The 20,359-nt window shown below is 42.4% G+C and overlaps 2 protein-coding genes across 3 annotated transcripts; both read left to right on the forward strand.

The window, feature by feature from the left end:
• The first annotated feature begins 1,815 nt into the window (after positions 1-1,815).
• Positions 1,816-2,811, forward strand: LOC110801383 (U-box domain-containing protein 14). Its single transcript, XM_022006732.2, has one exon. The coding sequence runs from the start codon at positions 1,816-1,818 to the stop codon at positions 2,809-2,811; it is 996 nt and encodes a 331-aa protein (XP_021862424.1).
• A 2,579-nt stretch (positions 2,812-5,390) lies between these two features.
• On the forward strand, positions 5,391-8,315 carry LOC130463864 (uncharacterized). 2 transcript variants are annotated; one of them, XM_056833173.1, is made up of 4 exons: positions 5,391-6,233; positions 6,481-6,564; positions 6,643-7,338; positions 7,428-8,315. In XM_056833173.1, the coding sequence occupies exons 3-4, from the start codon at positions 6,661-6,663 to the stop codon at positions 8,226-8,228; spliced, it is 1,479 nt and encodes a 492-aa protein (XP_056689151.1). In that variant the 5' UTR covers positions 5,391-6,233; positions 6,481-6,564; positions 6,643-6,660; the 3' UTR covers positions 8,229-8,315. The 2 variants fall into 2 exon arrangements, with proteins under 2 accessions (XP_056689151.1, XP_056689131.1); XM_056833153.1 differs by lacking the exons at positions 5,391-6,233; positions 6,481-6,564 and having other exon boundaries at positions 6,570-7,338.
• Positions 8,316-20,359: the final 12,044 nt, after the last annotated feature.

Below are 20,359 nucleotides of genomic sequence, written 5' to 3' on the forward strand. Positions count from 1 at the left end.
ATAAATAATAAATAATAAATAATAAATAATAAATAATAAATACTACCTCCGTTCCTAAAGTTCTTTACGCTTTCCGTTTTAGTCTGTTCCTGAAAGTTCTTTACACTCCTACTTTATTCCATTTTTACTCTTATTTGGCCCACCATAACTTACCCACTCAGAATACTTTAATATTAGTTTCCACCCACTCACATTGTTGGACAATTTATAGCCATTCATTTTCCATTTGTTACCCCACCATCACATGTTCACCAAAATTCCTTAATTACCGTGCAAATAGTAACCGTAAAGATCATTTAGGAACGGAGGTAGTAATAAATAATAAATAATAATAAATAATAAATAAATAATAATAAATAATAAATAATAAATAATAAATAATAAATAATAAATAATAATAATAATAATAAATAATAAATAATAAATAATAAATAATAAATAATAAATAATAAATAATAAATAATAATAATAAATAATAAATAATAAATAATAAATAATAAATAATAAATAATAAATAATAAATAATAAATAATAAATAATAAATAATAAATAATAAATAATAAATAATAAATAATAAATAATAAATAATAAATAATAAATAATAAATAATAAATAATAAATAATAAATAATAAATAATAAATAATAAATAATAAATAATAAATAATAAATAATAAATAATAATAATAAATAATAAATAATAAATAATAAATAATAAATAATAAATAATAAATAATAAATAATAAATAATAAATAATAAATAATAAATAATAAATAATAAATAATAAATAATAAATAATAAATAATAAATAATAAATAATAAATAATAAATAATAAATAATAAATAATAAATAATAAATAATAAATAATAATAATAAATAATAATAATAAATAATAAATAATAAATAATAATAATAATAATAAATAATAAATAATAAATAATAAATAATAAATAATAAATAATAATAATAAATAATAAAAAATAATAAAAAATTAATAATAATAAATAAAAAATAATAATTAATAATAAATTTTTTTAAATAATAACTAAATAATAATTATTAATTAATAACTAAATAACTATATAACAAATAATAATAATAATAATCTGTAATTGATTACTCAATAATTACAATAAATGATAAATATTAATAATAATAATATTTCATATTTAATAACTAATAACTAAATAATTAATAACTAATAATCCGTAACTAATTAATAAATAATATTAATAAATAATTAGTTATAAATAATAATAATAATAATAATAATAATAATAATAAGTAATATAATAATATAAATATAAATAAAAATAATAAGTAATATAATAATATAATAATAATAATAATATAAATAATAATATAAGTAATATTAATAATAATAATATAATTATAATAATAATAATAATTATTATTATTATTAAATTAAATTGAATTAAATTAAACTGAACTGAACTGAACTGAATGCTCCTGAACTGAACTGAACTGAACTGAATGCTCCTGAACTGAACTAAATTGAACTGAATGCTCCTGAACTGAACTGAATGCTCCTGAACTGTATTGAACATAACTGAACTGCCAAATAAATTCTGAAACTGAAATTAAACCAAAAAGAACAGGGCCTCGTTTGCAAGAAATAAAAAACTACGGAAAAGGTACGAACAAACTTTAAATTTTTAAACAGTCAACCCCATTTAATCCACCTTCCAACCTTCTTCTTCAAGTCGTCTTTTCTACAATTTTACTTCTAACAAATCAACAAAAAGAAGGCTCCATTGAAGAAGAAATTTTTTCAAGGAAGAGGCCAAAAAGAGAATGGAACTCGAAATAAAACGACGTACAACGAAATCCCTGATCACAAAGCTAACTTCAGTATCAGATCAAACCCGAATTGCAGCACTATGTGAGCTCCGATCACTCACCAAAAACGACCCAGAAATCCGACCCATCATCGCGGAAGAAGACGAAGGTGCAGCAATCTCTCTCCTCGCAGAAACCCTCTACTCTCCCTCGCCATTAGCTCAAGAGAACGCTGCCGCAACTCTCTTAAACCTCTCTATCTCCTGTAAAAACTCCCTCATCTCCACCCGCGGCGTCCTCGATTCTCTCTCTTATACTCTCTCTAACCACCGTACTCACCCACCTGCCGCCGTCCAATCCGCCGCTGCCGCGATTTATAGTCTCTCTGTTGAGGAGGGTTACCGCTCTGTGATTGGGGGTAAGAGGGATATTGTGTATTCTTTAATTGATGTAGTAGGGTTTCGGGAATCGTCGTCGCGGTCCATTAAAGATGGGTTGAAAGCGCTTTTTGGGTTGTCTTTGTGTCCTGCGAATCGGAGTTTGATGGTGGAGTTTAGGGCTGTTGAAGCTCTTTTTAGTGTCGTAGTGAGAGATGGGAGAATTGGAGTGATAGAGGATACAACAGCAGTGATTGCGCAGATTGCTGCTTGTGTAGAGAGTGTTGAGGCGTTCCGGAAGGCATCTGGGGTTCGGGTATTGGTTGATTTGTTGAACCCGGAAACGGGTTCGAGCTCGAGGATCAAAGAGAATGCTGTATCTGGGTTGTTAAATTTGGTGAAGATTGGTGGGGAGGAGGTTGGAGAGGAGATTAGGGAGGTAGGTTTGGGGTTGGTGTTTGATGGGTTAGGGGAAGTGGTTGACAGTGGGAGTGATAAAGGGAAGAAAAGAGCTCAAGCTTTGATGAAGATTCTTGAGGATGGTATGAGTATTAGTCTCAAGGATGCCAATGATTCGGGTTCGGATTTGTATTCTGGTCCTTTATCAGATAATTCGAATTCGTTTTCCTATTAATTACTGATCATAATGTGTTGATGATTATGATGTGACATAGTTTGAATTTTTATTTTCAACTTTCAAAGGATGATTGACCTATTAATCTCGTTCTTGTTGTTTTGCTCATGATTAGGAGATTGGAGTGTAAAAAAGATTTTCCCATTGTAAATTCAATATACCAAGTAAACTTGTCACTAATTCAAATTGAATATCTGATTCTTGTTCATTTCAAATATTTCTATCTCTTTTATTAGCTGGAAAAATCTGTCCTATATGTGCGTGCTGTGACATTCTTCTTTCTGGCTTATGTTTATCTGATATGATTAAAAGATTTTACATAGTATTACCACATAACTGTTGTACTGCTAATATAATTTTGCTTGTTTTATGAACCACAGCAAAGCTCGACCTTAACCAGGCTAAGTATTTATGGCTTTGTGCACCTAAGTGTTAATGTAGGTCGGACATTATGAGGGTTATATGGCCAGTATTATGTGCACTTTATGTCAAAGAAAACACCTGCCTATGGACTATAAACTCAAATTTAACTTGTGCTGTATTTTACTATTTTCTATCTACTCAATAGTTAGGTTGTTTGATCCTGCCAAAAGTGTCAAACTTGTTAGGAATGTCTGGTTTCTGTTAACAGATACCCCCCTCCATATTTGAAAGATTGTAATTAGGATTCCAAGACCATAAATACTGTGAGCCGTGTTTCTAACATTGGTGTGGCTGGGCAGTCAGAGATTCAAGCTAGGATTGATATATAGCGTATCTCATTTTGATTATCAGTATCAGAGATATACAATATGATCTGTCATATCTGTATCCCTATTCCTTTAAAACGTAAGTAACAAGCAAGAACTTTATAACCCAAAAATTTCCAAGTCTCTAAAGCTGTGTCTCTGACTCTGTTGTTAAGGACTGTCTGCAAGTGATCTATGTGTTGATTCTTTAGACAGAGGAAAAGGTTGAAGATAAAATTTGATGTTCAAGGTGAACACTTCTTCAAGTCCACTCTAAAGGCACGTCCATAATGATTGCAGGATTGGTCATGATGTGAGCCAAACCCAGAATTTGGTTTTAATCCATTGTATATTGCTTGATTAGATATTAAGTATTTGGTTCTTGTTTCTTCATCAATTATCCCTGTTCCGGTGTTGTAAAGATGGAAACAATGGGCTTCGAATGAAGGCCCCTTTGTATGTGTTGAAGATCTTGCTTGTTTGAATGAGTGGAGTCCGAATTCACCTGCACAAGAGCAAAGTCACTAGCCTCGGGGGTGTTTCCGAGGAAAGCCCCTCCGATGCCTAAGTAAGAATGATGCTCGGATTCTAGAGAGAAGTTCTCTAGAAGAGTAGTCTTAAGGCGGTAAATTGGACGTACCTTGAGGTGTGAGCCTTGGCGGCCTATTTATAGTGTTTGCATAATAAATGCCCATAGGTCATTTATTGCTATTGGGCCTTGGGCCTTAATGGATGGCTGAATAGCCACTGGTAGGTTCGATGTTGTTGTTTAGAGCCATTGGGCTTTGGACTTAGTGGCCCAATTGAGAGTCAATTGGGAGCCCAAACAACATGCCCCCCAGACCCGGTCCATTTAGAATTAAATGGGTGGGTTTCCAGCTGTCAGAAGTCCGAAAGTTCCCTCTCTTTTTTGAAAAGGGATGATTTGCATTGATGACGAGTGTTGGGAGTTGTATTGTGTCGTGGCGATCGTGGGTTGAGGAAGTTGATGCGCCCCTTTTCTTTTCTATAAATACGGGGTGCGTTGCTCTTTTCGAACTTTTTACTCCTTCTTTCAAACCCATTCTCTCTCTAAATTCCGGCGATCGCAGTGCAATTTGTTTCTTCAGATCTACGAAATTCGGCCAACTTTAGACTTCGGGAACTTGTGTTGTTCGTTTTATCGGCGAATTCCGCTTCGGAAAAAGGTAATTTGTTTCTGAATTCTCCTTTTTTCTTCGTTTTTCCTTCTACCCCTCAATCTCAACCCTAGACCGAGAATTCGCGGCCATGGCAAAGAATAGGGGCAAGAGCAAGTTCGTCGTTGGCTCCTCTAGTGAGAGGGAGAACGTGCCTTCGGGAAGGTTACCGAAAACTTCGAGGGGTCGGCCTTCGGAGAGGCCAGTGGAGAGGCGTTCGACTGGTTGGGATGCTTCAAAAGATGATGTTGTTGGCGGGTCTAGCGTGTCTGAACGCGCAACTTCTGGTAAGAAAGCTGGCTCTTCGGGTGTGCGCCGCTCTTACCCTGAGTTTCCAGTTCATTGGACTGAAGCTGATCCGCAGGGCAAGTATGCCCCGATTCTGCATGAGACCACTAAGATCGATGGTCCCTTGGAAAAATCGGTCAGTGGTGACTGGTTGGTGGAGGCGAAGCTGGGGCATTACCATCGGAGGGCCGAAGAGTTATACGGAATCCAGCACGCCTTAGGGTACTGGTGCGAGCTTCCCGACCAGGAGCGTCCTCGGGTGACTCATCCGCCGAGGGGGTTCATCTCTGTGTATACTCATCATTTGGAGAACGGTCTCCGCTTTCCTTTGGATCCCTTCGTTTCCGAGCTCCTGGTGTCGTACAACATCAGTTTGGCCCAGCTTACCCCCAAATCTATGAGGCACATCATCGGATTTAGATGGGTGTGCGATTTTATTAACTTTCCATGTTCTGTTGCCGTGTTTCGGGATCTGCACGATCTGTCTTTCAACCACGCTTCCAAGGGGGATGGGTATGGTTGGTGGACCATCATCAACAAAAGATCCCGAAGGAAGGGGGAGCCGAACTACATTACGGCCTACCCTTACCTCAGCTCTGATCATAATTGGAAGACGGAGTGGTTGTTCGTTCGTGTGCCGACAGATCCGAAGCATCCACATTTTTACCGCCCTCCGAAGTGGTTTGTGACTCCTGATCCTGATATGCGAAGCGTGGCTGCTCCGGATCGGAACCATCACCACTACGTGGATCTCCTCCAGTGGTTTTTGGCTCGGGAGGACAACTACAAATTGCCGTCCAACTGGCTCCCGAACCTCAACTATATCTTGCGGGAGGACATTCTTGCTGTTGCCGGTCTCAGCAGGATTTTTGACAGGGGTAGGTGTCTTTCGGCTGGGACCGTGCTTTAGTAAGTTTGTCCTCCTCCTTTTTGGTCTCGTTTTATTGACTTCGTTTTGTGCTTTGTTTCTGCAGAGTACGGCTTTAGCTGCGTTGATCCTGTGGTCTTGGGTATTTCTTTGGATCTGAAGACCATTCACGACTCGGCCCCTGATTATAAGTTCGGGAAGGAGAATCCTCGTAATCCTCGCTTGAAGGATTACGTGCTGTCTCCGTCGGGTGTCGCTCGGATATCTGAAGTTCGAGCTGATCCGTGGGATTCTGCCTCTTCTCCCGAAGCTGTTCCAGTGAAAGTCGTGCTCCCTGATTTGAGGACAACCTCGGATCCGGTGAGTGTTTCTATATCTCGAAGTCTTTTGTTTGTCTTTCTTTCTGGTTGGCCATCGGCTAACGTCTTGGTCCTGGACCATCTTTTTAGGGTCCTGGGACTGACGCTGTGCCGCGTGCCGTTCCTTCGGTTTCATCTCCGGCTCGGATAGATATCTCTTTATCTAGGAACCGGGTACTTCGCGATTTTTCTTTATTCCTTCCTTTGTCTTCTTTTACATTTATTGACCCTTGGTTTCTTCTGTTTAGGATCAGCGCAAAAGGAAGGGCAGCACTCTTTTGAGGCCTTCTGCGCATCCGAAGAAGGCGAAAGCTTCTCAGTCTTCGGAGAAGGTATTTGTTCTGACTTAGAGCTTTTTGTGGTCCGTTCTCTCTTTTTCTGAAACTGACCTTTGAGCGTTTGCCCTGTAGGAAGTGGTTTCGGAAGTCATGCCTCCTCCCAAAAATCTCCTTCACTTCATGCCCTTGCCAGGGCAGAAGTTGAAGAGTGTGGTGGTTGCGGAACCGCCTCCCGTGGACCAACCGTTGGCTGAGGAAGATACCATCCCCTCTCCGCTGAAGCCGTCTGCTGCTTTAGGGATCGAGATCCAGGATATAACCAAGGTGATGGAGGCAATTGAAGCCGACCTTGTTCCTGGCTCGGATGTCCCTATTGTGGCCGAGCAGAAGGAAGAATCTGCTGACGTTTCTCTCGAAAGGGAGAAAAGTCCAGATAAGGAGATGGTGGATCTCACCGAAGCTCACATAGAGGTTCCCGAAGCTGAGAAGGAGGTCCCTTCTGCTGAGGAGGAGCAAACCAAGCAGGGTCTGACGAGGAAGAGGCGCCACTCGACCTTGGGCTCTACTTCGACCTCGTCCCTGGATAGACTGATCCACGCTGACCCTTGCTCGGATGTTCCGCTGAAACGGATCCCCGAGGAGGTAAGGGAGGCGATGGCTCGCTATGCTAGAGCCCCGGTTTTGGGGGAGAACCCCATGGCTCACGTGGGATCTTTGGTGGGTCCCGAAGCTGCACGGGAGAATCTTCTTCGGGCCAACCCGCAGTGGAGGGTTCCTGGAGCTGAGGAGAGGAACCCAGCTATGATGGCCCAATATTATCTGAATGAGGTAAGTGTTGGAAATTTTGTTTTGAGTTCCGTTTTTGGTTTGTTGTTTTCTTCTTTCCTCATCTTTTCTCGTCTTTTCTTCTTTCCCAGGCTGTTTTCTGGTCCTCGTTCGCTTCCGAGTGTAGCTCGGTTGAGGAGAGGCAACTGAGGAGGTATCAGGAGGCTTATGCTCGTGATATCCCTGTCTTGGACCAGAAGGCTGGGCGGCTCATGGCCGAGATGGTGGAGATCAAGCAACTGTACCTTCAGTACAGTCGTGAGGCTAGGGAAGCGGCGGAACAGATCGGGGCCGAAGTTGGGAAGCTCACTTTCCAGGTTGAAGAGGATGCTGAAAAGATAGCTTCCTTCGACAGGGAGAGGAGAGAAATGGCTGCCAAGTTTGCGAGCGAACTTGAAGAAAAAGACAGTCTTCTCAAGGAGATGACGTCTAAATTTGAGGCGGCCATTAAGCAGAGGCAGGAAGCGGAGGCGAGGCTTCAGCAGTTTATCAAGCACCGGGAGATTGTTCAGAATCAAGCTGACAAGGTGCCCGTTCTCCAGCTGAAGATCCGAGAGAAGGATGCTGCCATTCGGAAGTTGGAGCAAGAGAGAGTTGACCTCTACACTGCTGATCAGTGTAGGGAGCAATACTGGAATGGCATCCTGGGTGCTCGGCGGATGTTCGCGAAGCATATGCCTCATTTCCCTTGGAATGAGAAGGTTCCGCTCTGGATGAGGGCCCAGGATCACTTGGTGGAGTGCCAGGCCGATCGAGACGAAGCTGAAGCTGAACGCCAAGCTGCTCTTGCAGAGGCTCGGGCCCAGAAGGCGGCTTCCGAAGGTGATACTACTGCTGGGGGTTCTTCGAAGGATGCTCCTCTGGGGGATGCTCCTGAGACTCCCAAGAGTTAGGGATTCGGGCAGTCGTCTTCTTCAGAGTCGGTCGGTTCCAGTTGAGGACTTCCGAACATGTGCTTGCCTTTCCCCCTTTTGCCTCGGCGCTGCGTTGTACTCATTTCTTTTTGTTTTCTTTAGTACTTCGGTAGGCCGGTATTGTCTGTTGATGGCTGCCGATTTTAACTGTTTCATTTTGTTTTCAATTTTTGAGGTTTTCAATGTATTTGTACTCTCCCCAAATATTGAATAAAAAATGAATGTTTGTTACTTGGCTGCTTCTTTTCAACTTGTTCTTTCGCAATTTTAGGTCTTTAAATCCGTAGATTTCTCGAGCTCCTCTTTCTGTAGACTTGCTAAAAACCTTTTGATCTTGCGAGCTCTTTAAATCCGTAGATCTGTTAAGAGACTTTTTAACTTTTGCGAGTTCTTCAAATCCGTAGATCTGCTAAGAGACTCTTTGACTTTGTGAGTTCTTCAAATCCGTAGATCTGCTAAGAGACTCTTTAGTTTTGCGAGTTCTTCAAATCCGTAGATCTGCTAAGAGACTCTTTAGTTTTGCGAGTTCTTCAAATCCGTAGATCTGCTAAGAGACTCTTTAGTTTTGCGAGTTCTTCAAATCCGTAGATCTGCTAAGAGACTCTTTAGTTTCCAGACTCTTCAAATCCGTCGATCTGCTCAGAGGTTTGGATTGTTCTTCCGATCTCTTGTGGTTCGGAAACCTGGCCAAGAGATCGCTAGTCTGCCTCTTTAGTTATGCCTTCGGCGATCCGTGGATCTGAGCCGGAGTTTTATAACTTGATTCGAGCGACTGTTTGTTGCGAACAAATTTTATTAGGGTACCGCGAATCCGAGGATTCTGGACGATTCTCTGAAGTGTATGATTTGGTCATTTCTTGCATTTTATCAAGGAATGGGCAAAGTCAATCCTGTTTTTAGTCTCGGATTGATCAGATCCGAGGCTGCATGTATATATAAAGGGACAATAAATATAGAGATAAGTTTAATGAAACTCATGGTGCCAATGGCTTTCCTCTTCTCATTAAACAACTTACTTGGTTTACAGACAGAGATCATACAAAATATTTCTTGAGAACATCGGTATTCCAATGGTTCTTCAAAATTGTTCCATCTAACTGTTTCAGCATATACGTGCCTGGCCTTTTTTCGGAATGGATGATGTATGGTCCTTCCCAAGTGGCTGAGAGTTTGCCATGGATCCGTCCTTTCTGAACCGAGGCGGCGTTTCTGAGTACTAGATCACCGACTTTTAGGGGTCTGGCGTTGACTCTTCGGTTGTAATGCTTGTTGACCCTCTGCAAATAGGCTGCGTTGAGTGTCCTTGCATCGTTCCGAGCTTCGTCCAGTAGATCGAGAGCTTCGGATAGAAGTTGGTTGTTGCTTTCTCCTTGGAGCCCATCATACCTGTTGTATGCCTGGATCCTCAGGCTTTCTGTTCCGATTTCCACAGGAATTACAGCTTCGGATCCGTATACAAGGTGGAACGGTGTTTGTCCGGTAGCTTCTTTCTCAGTGGTCCGAAGGGACCATAGCGTTCCGGGTAGCTCTTCTAACCATTTGTTTTTGTCATCCTCGACTCTTTTCTTGAGTGCATTGAGGATGAGTTTGTTAGCAGCTTCGGCTTGCCCGTTGCTTTGTGGGTGACAGACTGCCGAGTACGCTAGGTGTATGCCGAACTGTTTGCACCACTTTTGCAACGGGGTGTTGTCGAACTGTTTCCCGTGGTCGAAGACCATCAGTCTTGGTATGCCGAACCTTGTGATGATGTTCTGCCATATGAACTTGCGGACCTGAGGTTCGGTGATGGAGGAGACAGCTTCGGCTTCGATCCATTTGCTAAAATAGTCGACTCCTACAATCAACCACTTCTTCTGGTTCGTCGCTGAGGGGAAGGGACCAATGATGTCTAACCCCCACTGTGCGAATGGTAATGGATACAGCGTTGATTGTAGGGTTTGAGCTGGTTGATGGATGGCTGGTGCGAACTTTTGGCATTTCTCGCATTTCCTTGCCATCTGCTTTGCCTCGGAAACCATAGTGGGCCACCAGTACCCAGCCCGAAGGGCTTTATGTGCCAATGTCCTGCCTCCGATGTGGTTTCCGCATATCCCGAGGTGGATTTCCCTTAGGATGTAGTCAGCGTCTGTTGGACCCACACATTTTAGCAGCGGAGCGGAGAATGATTTCCTCATGAGCTCTCCTTCGGCGCTGATGATGAACCACTTGTTGAATCTTTTCAGTTTTCTTGCCTGCAGCCTATCCTCGGGAAGTTCTCCCCTTTCTTTGTATGCAACTACTGCGTCCATCCAGCTGGGTTCGGTACGTAAGCTGCATACTGTGGTGGGTAGCAAGTCAATGCTTCTCTCTTGGTGAACTTCCACGTGGACCGACCTGTTTAGGTCGATGAGTGTTGAGCTTGCGAGTTTTGACAGTGCATCTGCTTGCGTATTTTGTCCTCGGGGAATGAGAATGACTTCAAAGGATCTTAACTTTGACGTTAAGGACTTGATTTTTGCTAAGTAAGCTGTCATGCTGGGCCATTTGGCCTCATACTCCCCTCGGATCTGGTTGGCTACAAGCTGGGAATCAGTTTTGAGGCAAACATGCTCGGCCTCCAGGGATAAACAAAGCTCTATCCCTGCGATTGCGGCCTCATATTCGGCCTCGTTGTTAGTTGCTTTGAAGCCGAACTTCAATGCATACTCTATGCTTTTCCCCGTCGGGGGGATTAGTACAACTCCTGCTCCTGAGCCGTTTATTGTGGAAGATCCGTCAGTGAAGACCTCCCAAGTGCTTTTCGTATCATTCAGCATTTCCTGGTATGAGCACTCGGCCAAGAAGTCTGCCAATGCTTGTGCTTTGATTGCTGTCCTCGGCTGATATTTGATGCCGAACTCTGATAGTTCGAAAGCCCAGGCAGCCAATCTTCCTGACCTCTCTATTTTGTCGAGTACTTTTTCGAGCGGTTGGTCAGTTAGCACTGTGATCTGGTGGGAGTCGAAGTATGGCCTCAGTTTTCGTGCAGCTACCACTACTGCATATGCGACTTTCTCGATGAGTGGGTACCGGGTTTCGGCCCCTGTAAGTGTTCGGCTGGTGAAGTAGATTGGCTGTTGCTTCTTTTCTTCTTCCCGAAGAAGCACTGCGCTGACGGTTCCAGGGCTAACTGCGACATATAGGTACAGGGTTTCCCCCTCCTTTGGTCTGGCCAGTGTCGGCAGTTGAGCTAGGTGGGCTCTGAGTTGCTGAAAAGCTTCTTTTTGCTCCTGTTCCCATATCAGTTCGGGATCCACTTTCCTCGGGACCCCCTTTTTCTTGACTGGTTCTGCTTCTCCTCCGGGAAGGTTCTTTGGTTTCAGTGCTTTGAAGAAGGGGGCTCCCTTGTCCGAGGCTTTTGATATGAACCTTGTTAGTGCGGCTAACCTGCCGGTTAGCCTCTGCACATCTCTCTTGGTCTTCGGCTCGGGTAAATCCAATGCTGCTTGGACTTTGTCCGGGTTCGCATCAATTCCTCTTTCGCTCACCATGAATCCGAGGAATTTCCCTGACTTCACCCCGAAGACGCATTTTTTTGGGTTCAGCTTCATGCTGTATTTCCTCAGATTTCCGAAGGTCTCTGCCAAGTCTTTGACGTGGTCTTCCTCCTTGATGCTTTTTACGATGGAGTCATCCACATAGACCTCCACATTCCTCCCTTTCTGGTCGGCGAAGACGTGATCAACTAGCCTCTGGTAGGTGGCTCCGGCATTTTTCAAGCCGAAAGGCATCATTTTATAGTTGAACACTCCTGCGCTTGTGATGAACGCTGTCTTTGCTCTGTCATCGGGGTGCATGAATACTTGGTGGTAGCCTGAAAAGGCATCCATGAAGCTGAGCAGTGCATGGCCGCTGGTGGAGTCAACCAATTGATCTATCCTTGGCAGGGGATAACAGTCTTTGGGGCAGGCTCGGTTCAGGTCTGTGAAATCCACGCACATTCGCCAGGAGCCGTTCGCTTTTTTGACCATCACCACGTTGGCCAGCCATTTCGGATACATGCATGGTTCAATGAATCCGGCCTCCTGCAACTTTTTCACCTCCTCGGCGATGGCTTTGTTTTTCTCCGAGGAGTAGTTCCTCTTTTTTTGCTTGACTGGCCGAGCTTCAGCGTTGACGTCCAGCTTGTGACAAATCAGCTTCGGATTTATCCCTGGCATATCTGCTGCTGATGTCTTTATGATCCCTGAGTAATCGGATCAAATCGATTCGGAGCCCCGAGCTTAAGCCCTTGCCTATTCGGACGCTCCTGTCTGAATCCTCTTCGAGGAAGATATCCTCCATTTCTTGATCTGGTTCAGGAGATAGGGTTTCGGGGCGGGCATCAACTTCTGCGGGAGACAAGCTGCTCGTGCTTGCTCTTCTCCTTTTTGCCTCGCTTTTCTCTCCCGTAGCTCCCTTTTCTTCTTCGGGGTCGTCCCCTAGTTTGGGCTTTCGGACAGCAGTGTGGCAGGTTCTTCTCGCCACTTCTTGATCACCTCTGATTCGTTCGGCGAATCCTGCATCCGAGACGTATATCATCAGCTGGTGGTATGTGGAGGGGACTGCTTGCATCTTGTGAATCATGGTTCTCCCCATGATTACGTTGTATACGGAGTCGCAGTCCATCACCAAAAATTCGTCCCGAAGGGTTTTTGCTGCCTGGCCTTCACCCACTGTGACTGGCAGGGTGATCTTTCCTCGAGGGATAGCTGCGGATCCGTTGAATCCGATCAGAGGATAACTGACTTTCGTCAGTGCTTCCTCTGGCTCTTCGAGGATCAGCTGCACGAAGCAGTTTCTGAAGATGATATTGACGGCACTTCCTCCGTCGACTAACACTCGATGTACGTTGTGGTTATTGAGGTCCATGGAAATGACCAGAGGATCGTCATGCTTGTACTGGACTCCGAAGCAATCATCAGCAGTGAAGGTCATGTTCGGGGGGTGTGGCTGGTTGTCTCCCACCGCGCTGAAGTTGACCCGATGGGAGAGGGCTCTTAGGTGTTTTTTGCTGGCCTGGCCAGACTTCTGTCCCCCGAACACCACTAGGATGTCATTCTTCTTGTGCCCTGTTGCTTCGTAGATCCTTTTCTGGGGTTGCTCGTGTTGTTTGCCGCTTGCGGCCTTTTCTTTTTCCTCCCTTCGGTCTAACAAGTACTGTTTCAGGTAGCCTCGGCGAACGAGGTCCTCAATGTTGTCTTTCAGCGAGTTGCATTCTTCGGTGTGGTGACCGAAGTCATCATGAAACTCGCACCATTTGTTCTTGTTTCTCCGAGCTGGGTTGGACTTGAGCTTCCCAGGTAGTTTCCACTTTTCGTCATTTCTGTTGAGGCTAAATATCTCTTTTCGGGGCAGAGCTAGTGGAGTGTAGTTGGTGTACTTGGGTTGAAGTTCACCCCTTCTCCCGTCTTTCTTCGGGCTCATCTCTCTAGCTCCTACTTTCTCTTTCCCCTTCCTTGAGCTGCCCTCGGGCTTGCTCTGGGTATTCTTTGTGTCTCTCGGATCCGACGATCCTTTCAATCTTGCAGCGGCCTTGTTGAACTCTTCGGTTCTGATGAACGCATCAGCCATTTGGAGCACGTCAGCTATTCTGGAGGGGTTCTTCATTGAGAGTTCGTCACGGAACTTCCCTTCCTGGAGCGCGTGTTTCAAGGCGAAGATGGCCACGTCTGGCTGCAAGTTTGGTATGTTTGTTGATTCCTTCATGAATCTGGCCATGAATTCTCTCAGACTTTCGTCTCTTTCTTGTTGGATTGAGGTCAGTTCTGCTGTGGTTCGCTCGGGGCGATTGTTGCTCACGAACTGTGTGCAGAATCTCTTTTTCAGCTTTTTCCAGCTCTTGATCGATCCCTTCGGCAGCGATCTAAACCACTCTCCCGCCACTCCGGTTAGCGTGGTTGGGAAATATTTACACCAACATGCTTCGGAGTAGGGACTCAAGAACATTTGCTGCTCGTAGGAGATGACATGATCCCTCGGATCTGTGATTCCGCTGTAGGTCAGGTGCGCTGGCAGTCTTACCTTCGGTATTTCTTCCATGATCAGCTCGTCCGAGAAAGGGGATGACGTGGGAGTCATGATTCTTTTCCCGAGTCTAGCCCTGATGCCTTCGTTTGCCGAGGTTCTGTGATTAGAACGTTCGGGCGTACGATGGGGGCTAGGGGTTCGATCATGCCTCCTGTCTCTTCTTCTCTCTCGGCTACTGACCTCGGGTCGTTCGCCAGATCTGCTTGGCTCGCCCACCCCGAGTCTCGTATGGATCGAGGGTCTTAACCTTGAGTGGACCGAGGGCCTCAACCTGCTGAGCACCGAGCTTCGGACCCGAGTGTTACGAGTAGTCGATTCGCTTTGGAGAGCTGTTGGAGTAGGCGATGGTCTCGCAAACCAATCTGGTTGCTGTTGTGCCCTTTTTTGGGTGTCCCACGTGCTTTCCATCCACCTCGACGTCAAGTGTGTACCTGTCAAGGGAAGGAGTTCTCGTTCGGGTCTGGACACTTCCGCACTGGGTGGCTCGTTCAGCCTTCGCCTGGTCCTCCTCTCTTCTCTGCGGTCATTTGCCAGTCCTTGCTGCTTCTCATTGAAGAGGAAGTTTTGCATGATGGTCATGGCCGCAGTGAGCTCTTCCCTAGTTGGAATCGGAGGTCCTGCATTTGTGGCGGTCGTAGCTCTGCTTGGCTGTGACCTCGCCATCGATTGAGGGTGCCCCTCTTGGTCAGATTCTGAATCTGACCGCACCATCATATCGTCGTCATTGTTGTTAACAACATCATTCACCATTTTCGCGGAAAGAGGTGATTGATGTCTTTCAAAGGCTTTGAAGTGTTCTTCCCCACAGACGGCGCCAAATTGTTCCGGTGTTGTAAAGATGGAAACAATGGGCTTCGAATGAAGGCCCCTTTGTATGTGTTGAAGATCTTGCTTGTTTGAATGAGTGGAGTCCGAATTCACCTGCACAAGAGCAAAGTCACTAGCCTCGGGGGTGTTTCCGAGGAAAGCCCCTCCGATGCCTAAGTAAGAATGATGCTCGGATTCTAGAGAGAAGTTCTCTAGAAGAGTAGTCTTAAGGCGGTAAATTGGACGTACCTTGAGGTGTGAGCCTTGGCGGCCTATTTATAGTGTTTGCATAATAAATGCCCATAGGTCATTTATTGCTATTGGGCCTTGGGCCTTAATGGATGGCTGAATAGCCACTGGTAGGTTCGATGTTGTTGTTTAGAGCCATTGGGCTTTGGACTTAGTGGCCCAATTGAGAGTCAATTGGGAGCCCAAACAATCCCTTTTATCATATTCTCACTTCCCAGATGGATATGAATCTTACCACGACACTATTTCGGATTCGCAAGACTTGTTTTTGGTTTCATGTTAGTCTGTTGGCCAATATCTGGCTTATTTTCAAAGTTGTAGTTATTTGAGAGTGATGTCTTTACCACCCCCCACTCCCTTTCCTTTTTCAGACGTTATTTATGTTCAAATGATGAACTCTCTTGTAAAAGACTAAAAGCTTAACACTAATTATTTATATCCGCTGTGTTTTTTTTTTTGTAATGCTGCCACATGCATCTTGTGAAGCTTCTTTTTCAGGTATTAAATCAATGAATAGTCTGGTACTCTGTTGCTGCTGTTATAGCCTGTGTAAAGGGGAAACATTCTATAACACAGGAAAACTAGGAAGTTGGGTTGACACTCAGCTTGCAAGCGTTGGTAAGACTGTAAGTGCTCAAACTTTCAGCAATTAATTGTCAGACATTCAACTACTGTCGAGTATGGTCCGGCCATCCATGTCACTTGGCCTCAAGTACAAGTATCCAACGCCGATACTTAAGGCTTTAAGTGGTGTTCGACTTTTGGTAATTTGGGGGGTTTGACGGCGGTAATCGCCTCAATTCAACTGTTCAATAATCTAGAAGTCGACTTTTTTGTTGACATGTCAAGATTATCATGGGTGCTTCTGGTGAAATACATTCTAAAGATGAAGATAGGTGCTTCTTTATCCATAGTGATAACTTATAACAGGTTAGATGACAATTACGCTTTGGCGTTATAGCATCTATAATGCCTGCATCACCATCGTAAAGTAGTGTAATGGGTGTCATGTGTATAACTATGTTTTTCTTTCAGCTATGTACACCAGAACATTAATTTTTACCTATATTACACGATCTAAAAGAACAAATGCAGTTACAGAAATCTAAGGTGTGAGTATGTCATAATCATATTTTTCTATTAAAATGTATTAAATTCAGACGATCACACCCAAAGTACAATAGCTCTGTAACAGATTCGATATGTTGTTATGTTTCCTTCAAAGGATTCTGTCTAGACATATTTGAAGTTGGAAATGTAGAGTTGGATGACCTTCATATTTCTTTCAGATATTTAATAAACATCCCAAGGTACTTTCTGCTATTCTTATGTTACACGCCATGGTAATTGGTGTTTTACTTATATATTTGGATCTGAATTCCCAACAAAGTTTTCTTCAGAGGAGAACATCTGAAAATGACTAGTAGTTGTATGGACAGAAAAATGTTCGATAAAGCTGCATTTTCAGTTGAATATGTTAATTGATGCTGTTCTAAAGTTCTAGTCTATGTTACTCCGACTCTTCATTTTACCTCAAGTACCCGTGTCGGAACCTCGACACTCTGACATAGGTACGGACACTCCGACACTTCATTTTCGACTTAAATCCTGGATTTTTTTCATAATTTAGCCGAGTCGGACACTTGGTCACGTACCCGTGTCAGACACTAGTACCAGAGTCCGAGTAACATAGGTTCTAGTAACTGATATTATTCTCGAATTTGATTTATTTTGTATCACAGATTCACAGGTAGACAAGTACCAGCCGAAAAATGATTGATTTGTTCCTGACAGGATTCATGATCAGTTAGTTGTCAAGCTACGAGTCAATGCCTGCCTAAATGGTTTACCTCCTACTGTCCTACATGCTTTGTTTTTCTTCATTTATTGTAACGTAATAGACCATGATATTGCTCAATACGGATTAGTTTTTATGCATGTCGATCCAATCAACTCCTAATGCGGTAATACTTTGATACTGTTGGCTCTTATCTTCATTTGTTTGTGATTGTATAAATTGAGAACACTGTAATTGTTTGTTGTTTTAGTCGCCTTTTAGGGAGTAACTTCGACTTTCAGGGTTCGTATTGTACTGTTTTGTAATTGGTTACAGTTGATGGCGCGTTGGAACTAAAACAAAAATGCTTGATTTCAGTGTGGACTGCAGTCACTGCACCAAATTTGCACTATCAGATGTTGCTGTCTTCATCTCGTGTTGTAACCTGTATCAGGTATGCAACAATACTCAGATTCTGTTGCTAGACCCTGGATTGGAAATGTGGAATTTCCATGTGATTTCTTTTTTGTCAAATTCTTTTGCATTCTTTTGGTAGGCATCAATAAAATCACAGAGTGCCAAACAAAAAAATTTGAACCCTTGAGCCCTTGATCTTCCAATATACACTTGAAACATTATTGTGTAAAGGTCTTTCAATCTCTTTATTAGAAGACGGAATTCTCTGGTTGTTCTGGCATTTCTTTCGCATATTATAGTCCTGCTATTACATTGTTATCTCTGTCATTTAACTGATTACTTCAAGTTTTACGGCCAACCTAACAAGAGTAGTATTGGTAAGGTCATTAAGCCTTAAATTCATACTTGCTTAATCTGTTTAATTACCAGAGTTTTAAAAACTCGAGTAGCCTAATTTTCTTGAATAAATCAAAATTACAAAGTTGATATGTCAATAATCACTGCTTTTAGGAGGGATTGAAAGACAAATAGAGCACTACCAGTCTATTTTCTTTCCACCAATAAAAGAGTTTCTGACTTTTTTCATCTACCTTTCAACCATCTTTTAAGATACCCTAACTCTTTTACTCTCCCTTTAATCTTTTGCGGTTTCATGTAGATGACCATTTCTTCTTGTCTAGAGACTTTTTCAATCTTGGTGTTTGTATTCCATCACAAACCACTGCTTCCTTTTGTTCATTTATTTTGATTCTTTTTGGCCGAAATTCGGGTCCATTTTCCCTTGAATATCAGGAGAAGCCTAACCCTTTATAAATGTCTATATCAGGGCTATAAGCCTCTTCTAATAATAGTTCATTGCTTATTAAATTTGAAATTGACTTTTTATTCTATTTTTCTTTTCCAGTTAGGTTAAGTATCTCTGTTGACCTCCATTAGATCTACCCAGGACAAATCGGTTAAGCTCTCCCTTACTAGTTAGTTAACTGGTTAATTTTATACCAACATTATGATCATCAGTGCTTTGGGAACTCGATTAAGTGTTTTCTACTAAAACACAGACAGGTTTTCTATTTTGTTAGGAGTTGCTTAATTTGCTTTCGTTTCATCTTTAGTCAAGCACATTCATAACTTGAAAATGTGGCTGCTGCATTATTTCCTAAAGAAAATCTAGAGGTTCAAACTTCAAATACATGTGTGGTTGAATTGGCAAAACCACAATGCTCCCCGATCATCTGATCTGAGCATCTGACCTAAAGTCAAGCTGTGCCTGAATTATTTGATAGGATAATGACCTAACCTCAAAAGTTAATGTGACTAGCATTTATTAATTAGTCATAATAAGTTGATAGACTATGTCTGGAAATGAATAGACCTAAACCGAACTACCCATTTATCACCTCCAGGACAACTGGGAAGGGTGATAATATTACACAGATCATTGACGGTATCTTTGATCTTGTACTCTGTTCTAGACTTCTGAAGTATTCTCTAAGTGACCATGTTACAATCCGGTTTATACCAAGCTAAGGAATTATAATTTATATGTGTTATCCCTGTATTAGTGGTAGACACTGATTTTCAGGTTTTAAGGAGTAAAGCATACCACGTAGTTTTCCGATTCCCATAGAGCCATAGTGGTGAAAGAGAAAAATTCTTGACATGGTGATGTACTGTGATACTTTTTGTGAAAAACAACTATTGTTGTACCTCGGCACAAATAGTCAGCTAGGGCCTAGAAAAGCCAATTGGTAATCACTCGTTAAACACTTTAAAAGAGGCTTTTGGCAGTGGGTCCGCTTTCGCTTCTGATCTAGACATTTAGCCCGTTTTTCTCAGCTGAGGGGGAAAATAGACTGAGAAGACATAATCAGTCCTTGCATGAGTTTTAGACTGTTGTGAGTTTGTGACTGTCTGACTGATAGTTAAGAATTTAAGTACTGCCTCGTTACCTCTTCACTGGTATGTTTTTCCATTAATGAGCTAAATTAGTGTTAGCTTTTGCTTAAAGAAGAGAAAGGAAATATACGATAGAAGATTTACCGTCCCTTATTGATTACTTACCTCTAATTGTTAGGGAATCAACTGAGTTTTGTAATCTTGTTCAAAATCCGACTAATAATTTTAACATTTGAACAACTTGTACAGTGAGATTCAACCAGAATAACAGAGAGGATTTAGGACATTTCGCAATCGTATAAAATGAGGAGACCACTCTAAAGCACCAAGTGAAGCCGAGAATGGTTTACTCGACCATGTACCAAGATTCTCTTCCACAGTAGGGGAACATTTTTGTAGCATTGGTGACATTGATGAGCCTATGTGTTCAACCAAGGTACAGTGACCCATTTCTGTAATGATTCGTGTATAATTAAATTTACATGCATAAGCTTAAACACCCCCTCACCCCCTATATAGCTAGTTTTGCCAAAGTGGGGATAGATGTAATGTGGCTTTTAAAAGGAACAAGAAAGGAAAACAGGTGATAAAAAAGAGAACCCAAAGAACTATTGAATAATTTGGTGTCTACCTGAAATACTTGTCATTAAATTATTGTTGTACATATTTTTCGAAACTTAAACATATGTAACGTGCATTAAAATAGTATTCTTACTGAATAAAATTGTTGTTTCGCTAGTGAAATGTTGGTGGTGGTGACTTGTGAATTGGAAAAAGGGATGGGATTTTTTAGAGGTATTTTAAGTGGGTGACAGTCCCACGTGAATTGACCACTACCGTTCATGGGTATCCTTATTGGCTTCATATCAACGCAAACTGCCAAAGTATGTGGCATTCCCCTTAATTAAAACACCACCCCCCCTCCCTTAATACTATT

Source organism: Spinacia oleracea, chromosome 1, assembly GCF_020520425.1.
Source record: "Spinacia oleracea cultivar Varoflay chromosome 1, BTI_SOV_V1, whole genome shotgun sequence".
NCBI classification, from domain to species: domain Eukaryota; kingdom Viridiplantae; phylum Streptophyta; class Magnoliopsida; order Caryophyllales; family Amaranthaceae; genus Spinacia; species Spinacia oleracea.